Genomic DNA, 5,959 nt, shown 5'->3' with positions numbered 1-5,959 from the left:
GCGCTGGGGGTGGGCGCGGGCTCTGTGCGCAGCGACCCATCTTCCAATCATGGAATTGTAGGGGTTGGAAAGAGCCTTACAGATTATTTAGTCACAACCCCCTGCCCTGGGCAGGGACACCTCCCATTAGACCAGGTTGCTCAAGGCCTCATTCAACCTGGCTTTGAACACCGCCAGGGTTGGGGCATCCACAAACTCCCTGGGCGACCTGTTCCAGTGTCTCACCACCCTCACAGGAAAAAACTTTTTCCTAATATCTAACCTAAACTTCCCCTCCTTCAATTTGGACCCACTATCCCTTGTCCTAGCATTGCAGTTCCTAACAAAGAGTCCCTCTCCGACTCCCTTGTAGGCTCTTCAGATATTGAGAAGTTGCTATGAGGTCTCCACACAGTCTTCTCCAGGCTGAACAGCCCCAACTTCCTCAGCCTATCTTCATATGGGAGATGCTCCAGTCCTCTTATCAACTTTGTGGCCCTTCTCTGGACTTGCTCTAACAGTTCCACGTCCTTTTTCTGTTGAGGGCACCAGAACTGCACATAGTATTCCAGGTGGGGTCTCACAAAAGGAGTAAAGGGGCAGAATCACCTCCTTTGACCTGCTGGCCACACTCTTTTTGATACAGCCCCGGATTAAATTGGCTTTCTGGGCTCTAGCACACACTGCAGCTCATGGTGAGTTTCTCATCCACTATCACTCCCAAATCTTTCTCCTCATTGCTTCTCTCAATTACTTCTCCACCCAACCTGTAGGTGTGCCTGGGATTGCCATGACCCAGATATAGGACCTTGCACTTTCTTTTGCTGAACTTCATGAGGTTTGCATTGTCCCACCTCTCAAGCCTGTCAAGTTCCCTCTGGAAGGCACATTCCTTCCCTCGAGCATGTCAACTGCCCCACACAGCTTGGTGTCATCAGTGAACTTGCTGAAGGAGCACTCAATCCCACTATCCATGTTGCTGACAAAGATGTTGAACAGTATCAGCCCCAGCACTGACCCCTGAGGGACACCACTTGTCACTGGCCTCCATGTGGACAATGAGACACTGACCACAACTCCCTGAGTGTGACCATCCAGTCAGTTCTTTATCCACTGAGTGGTCCACCCATCAAATCCATGGCTCTCCAATTTAGAGACAAGGATGTTATGCAGGACAGTGTCAAACGCTTTGCATAACTCCAGGTAGACGATACCAGTTGCTCTGCCCCTATCTACAAATTCAGTGGCCCCATCATAGAAGGCCACCAAATTTGTCAGGCATGACTTGCCCCTGGCAAAGCCATGTTGGCTATTACCAATCAGTTCTTTGCTTTTCATGTGCTTAAGCTTAGCCTGCGGGAGAATATGCTCCATGACCTTGCCAGACACAGAGGTGAGACTGACTGGTCTATAGTTTCCCGGTTCTTCCATAAATGCAGGGAGACTTCCAGCATCCCCAGGGCCGTCACAGAGCTGCGGCAGTCTTCTACGCTTACAAGGACTTTGGATTTGGGAAAGTTTCACCCAGAGGCAAATCTACCCTTGTCAAATGACACCACTGTGAAGTATTGCTAAAAAAGTGTTCAGGTCCATACCAGAGATCTGAATGTTAGGAATTTTACTGGATCTACATAGATAATATTTAATCAATATTCAATTTAATAAAAATATTTAATCTGCTTTTTCTGACCTGCAATTTTCATACAGTATCCATATATTAACATTCATTGATACAACTTTGTTCAAACCAGACTCAAAAACACAGGCAGCATAATGCACCCTGTATTACAGGACTGCAAACTTGTGAACTCAGAAGGCTGAGGGTCAATTCACAGTTTTGGAGTGTGCTGTAAGGGAGCTCAATCCTTGGTAAACTGCTGCTTTTCCACAAATAAAACTCTTCAGCTACAGATGTAGTGGAGCCACCACAGCATGTCTCTTACATGCATACACACTTAAACCTACAAAAAATTCTTATGCCTTAGAGTAGGCATCCTACCTCATCCTGTTAGCATGAGCAAGACTCTTGAAAACTTGTTCAGCCTTGAGAAGAGACAGCTGAGAGGGGACCTCATCAATGTCTATCAGTGTCTGAAGGAGGTGTCAGAGGATGGAGCCAGGCTCTGCTTGTGGTGCTGAGCAGTAAGACAAGAGGCAACGTGCAGAAACCGATGCATGCCAAGCTCCACCTGAGCTCATGGAAGAGCTTCTTTCCTGTGCAGTTGATCAAGCACTGGAACAGATCACCCAGAAAGGCTGTAGAGTCCACCTCTGGAGATGTTCCAGAACCATCAGGATGCAGTCCTGTGCCATGTGCTCTAAGATGACCCTGCTTGAGCTGTGGTCCCTTCCAACCAGACCAATTCTGTGATGCTGTGCTCCCTCCTTTTAATCTCATGTCTTAATAAACTTTCAGGTAGAAAGTACATGAAAAAATTTTTACAAAAAAAGTCTTCATGTAGCATATGTAAACAGTAACACATAGTGTAAGCATCACATTTCCTCTCCTGAGATATCCACACTGCATTTTTATCTCTTCTTATTCATATATTCATTCATCTATAGTCCTGTAACTGCCCCATAGATTATCAAACATTGTAATTAGATTTGTGTAATTAGATATGTACCCTAATCTCCTTAAAACCAGAAACTGTAATAAAAGAATCAATCACAGTCATTTTCATTATCCAGGATTTCACTGGATACTTGTTCTCATCGAAAACTGGATTCATTATATAAACCATTCCCTCTCTGACCAAGTGCTGTAGAACAGCTAAGGAATCTGTCATGAGGATTAATTTACCAACATAAGCACTGGGGCCTGTGCTGATCTTCAAACCCTTCAATGCCCTTCAACCCCAAAGTACATTCGAAAAATGTCAGCACATCCCTTTTCTTCTAAAAAATTATATAGTTGCCCCAAATCCATATGATTTCCCCTAGCACCATGTGCATCAAAACATTTTTCTTCCAAAGTGGAGAATTTTCGTTGTTTCTGAATCTCGTCGTGTCCTCCACCTTCCAAAGCAACATCTTCTCTGTGCCGAATGAGAATTCTTTTCCATGTTAATCTTCTTATTCTGAAATCAATTGGAGAAATATTAACCTGTCTATAAAATAAAGACTGTTTTAGGAAATACTATGGAATAACTATTATCACAAAAGTCAATAAATTCCACTTGTGTATATCTATCTCAACAGAGATAATGGTTCAAGAGCTGGTCATACATATAGTACTCACATGAGCACAATCCCACAAGCAGAAGCTTGTTTCTTTATATCTCCTCAGGATTCACAAACCTTAATGATATTCCTCACAAAATAATGAAGATGTGGTTTCCACTTCAGTGGCCACGTCTGCCTTGCCTGTGCTAAGAATTCTCACACTCTCTTAGCTGTTATAAATTACAAAGTTCATTCACTCTGCGCCATCCAGAAGTATATAAGATGGTATATGGGATATATATATATAAATATTGGACAGATATATATAGATATGGGATATATACATATATAAAAATGATGTATAATATATATATATCTAACATGACTGAAGTACTGCAGTCCATCTTTACAAAAGTGATATAGAAAGGAAAATAAAACAGAAGTAAGTGTGCACCATGCAGTCCTAGTTGCTTTGAAAGCTTCAACCAACAGTACAGTAGATATTCAGAGTTGCAAATACATTATGATAAACACAAATACTTTGCAGGTTTTTACAGGTTGGAAGGTGGTTGGATTTCCCACCTTCTAGCCACATGTACCACATATCATATTCTAACTACTAATAGCATTTAAATACAAAGGAGAAACTAACCTTGACCAGAACTCTTCACAACTACTTTGTAAACCTTCTACACAAACAACACCTGGTTTCCCTGGCATGCAAAACCCTGACAGAGAGAGCTCCTTGGCCCAGTCAATAATATTCTTTCTTTTTCGCTTGTTGTAAATGTGATGACTATAGATCCACAATCGAGTGAACGTGGTGACTTCTGAGGGTGTGGCATCTGAAGTTGTCACTGAAGAAGATGAAAGCTCTTTGTCAATGTAAGCAGCTGCATGGTCTTTCACCCATTCCCTTGCACTCAACATACAGGGCTCACCACTGCAGTTTTGCATCAAATATGTTTTTAGATCAGAGTTCAGACGAATCTGCTGAGAGCGGCTTAATAATGCCGACCTAAAGAAAAAGAAAGACATAAATGTACTGATCACATGCTTACAATTTAGCATTTTATAATCACAGAATCATAGAATCTTTCAGGTTGAAAGATCAACCAAGATCATAAAGTCCAGCCTTTGACTGATCACCTTGTCAGCTAGACCAGAGCACTAAGTGCCATGTCCAGTTGTTACCTGAACACCTCCAGGGATGGTGATTTCACCACCACCCTGGGCAGGCTGGTCCAATGCCTAACAGCCCCTTCCATAAAGAAATTCTTTCTGATGTCCAACCTGAACCTCACTTGGCACAGCTTGAGGCCATTTCCTCTCATTCTGTTGCTAGTTGCCTGGGTGAAGACGCTGACCCCAACCTGGCTACAACCTCCTTTTAGGTAGTTGTAGAGAGTGATGAGGTCTCCTGGTGAGCCTCCTTTTCTCTAAGCTAAATACCCACAGCTTCCTCAGCTGCTCCTATAACTTACTCTCTAGACCCTTCACCAGTTTTGTAACTTTTCCAAAGTTTTAATTCAAGCTGCCAAGAAAATCGGTCAGATTTAGATATGCCCTTGCTGTTGATATTTGTCTCATCATCTATGAAAAAGTCTTAATTAGTACTTAATTGGCATGCTAACTCTTGAATTCATATAGAGTACTACCAATCTGTAAATCAAAATCCAGAAAAAGGTACTTAAAAAGTAAGTATGGTGGCTGACTTAATCTCCCGTAATATGCAAGGCTACTTCTTTAAACAGAATTGAAAAGTACCAAAAGGCTGGGAGTAACAGCCTTGTGACATGGGAAGAATTAGACCATCGACAATCTTTTCACTCCTTTTGTTAGTGTTAAGCCTTGTCAAAACAGACAGCAGTCTCTCTTCTTGAGCATCAGACCTATCTACAGTATCTACATGTAAACTTTCTGCAGAGATAATGGCACTCCTCCGCACTTTTTTCATTTTCCTCACATATATGATGAGCACACCAGAGAAATCATAACCTTGTACATTTGCTCTTCTTCAACATTGTTGTCAGTCGGCTTAATTTGGCAGCAAACTATCAAAAAAAGGACTGATTTTCCTGTATTCGTGTAGTGCACTATAACTTCTACATGTTTTTATTAGCTGCCATACCTTACAGTAATTTCTGGGAGAACAGTTGGATATTTCAATGGTAAAGCACAGGCCATAGAGAATTCCACCTAAAATCAAACGGGTAAACGTTCAGTTTAGGAAAGTACAAAAATCCCACAAAATAATAAAATATAAAAAGGAGTTTACAGTACCATAGAGGCGTAAGGGACCTCTGCCTTTACATTCAGTACAAACTGAACTTTTGAAGACAGTGCCTCTTCAGACCCACTTTCAACAGAGTGTTTCAGTTCAGCTAGAGCCAGCTGGTCAGTCACAGCGAACTCCTCCTCATAAGGAAACATGCTAGATAGCAAATCTAACTCTGAAATCTGTATCTCAGCTTCTTCTCGGTTAGTCATTTCTGTCGTTCCCTGAGCAATAAAATAAAAAAAAAAAAAAGGGAAAAAAAACATGGCTTGAATAGGGGACAGAGTTCGTTAACCACCTCTATGCAAATCATATTAATCAACATAATTTACTCATATCTGCCGGGCGGTTTACACACGCAGACACGCAGTGGCAGCCCAGGCGGCTTGCACTGACCTGAGGTGGGACAGGGCTTGGTGTTGTCACCACAGCAGTATTTCACACGCGCGGCTGTACGCTGTGGCAGGCACAGAGCTGGGCGTTACCACGACGGGACAGCGTCCTCTCCTCAGCGAGCACACCTCACCTCACCTCACC

The 5,959-nt window shown here is 42.5% G+C and overlaps 1 protein-coding gene across 1 annotated transcript; it reads right to left on the bottom strand.

Annotated features, from left to right (window-relative positions):
• Positions 1-2,821: 2,821 nt before the first annotated feature.
• RWDD2B (RWD domain containing 2B) lies at positions 2,822-5,634 on the bottom strand. The gene is made up of 4 exons (XM_009073529.1): positions 5,428-5,634; positions 5,276-5,343; positions 3,797-4,162; positions 2,822-3,059 (listed from the first exon to the last, which is right to left on the bottom strand). Exons 1-4 carry the CDS (start codon positions 5,632-5,634, stop codon positions 2,822-2,824), a joined length of 879 nt encoding a protein of 292 aa, XP_009071777.1.
• Positions 5,635-5,959: the final 325 nt, after the last annotated feature.

The sequence above is a fragment of the Acanthisitta chloris genome, unplaced genomic scaffold (assembly GCF_000695815.1).
Source record: "Acanthisitta chloris isolate BGI_N310 unplaced genomic scaffold, ASM69581v1 scaffold16894, whole genome shotgun sequence".
NCBI classification, from domain to species: domain Eukaryota; kingdom Metazoa; phylum Chordata; class Aves; order Passeriformes; family Acanthisittidae; genus Acanthisitta; species Acanthisitta chloris.
The sequence above is the reverse complement of the archived record's forward strand: the minus strand, read 5'-3'. Positions and strand labels throughout refer to the sequence as shown.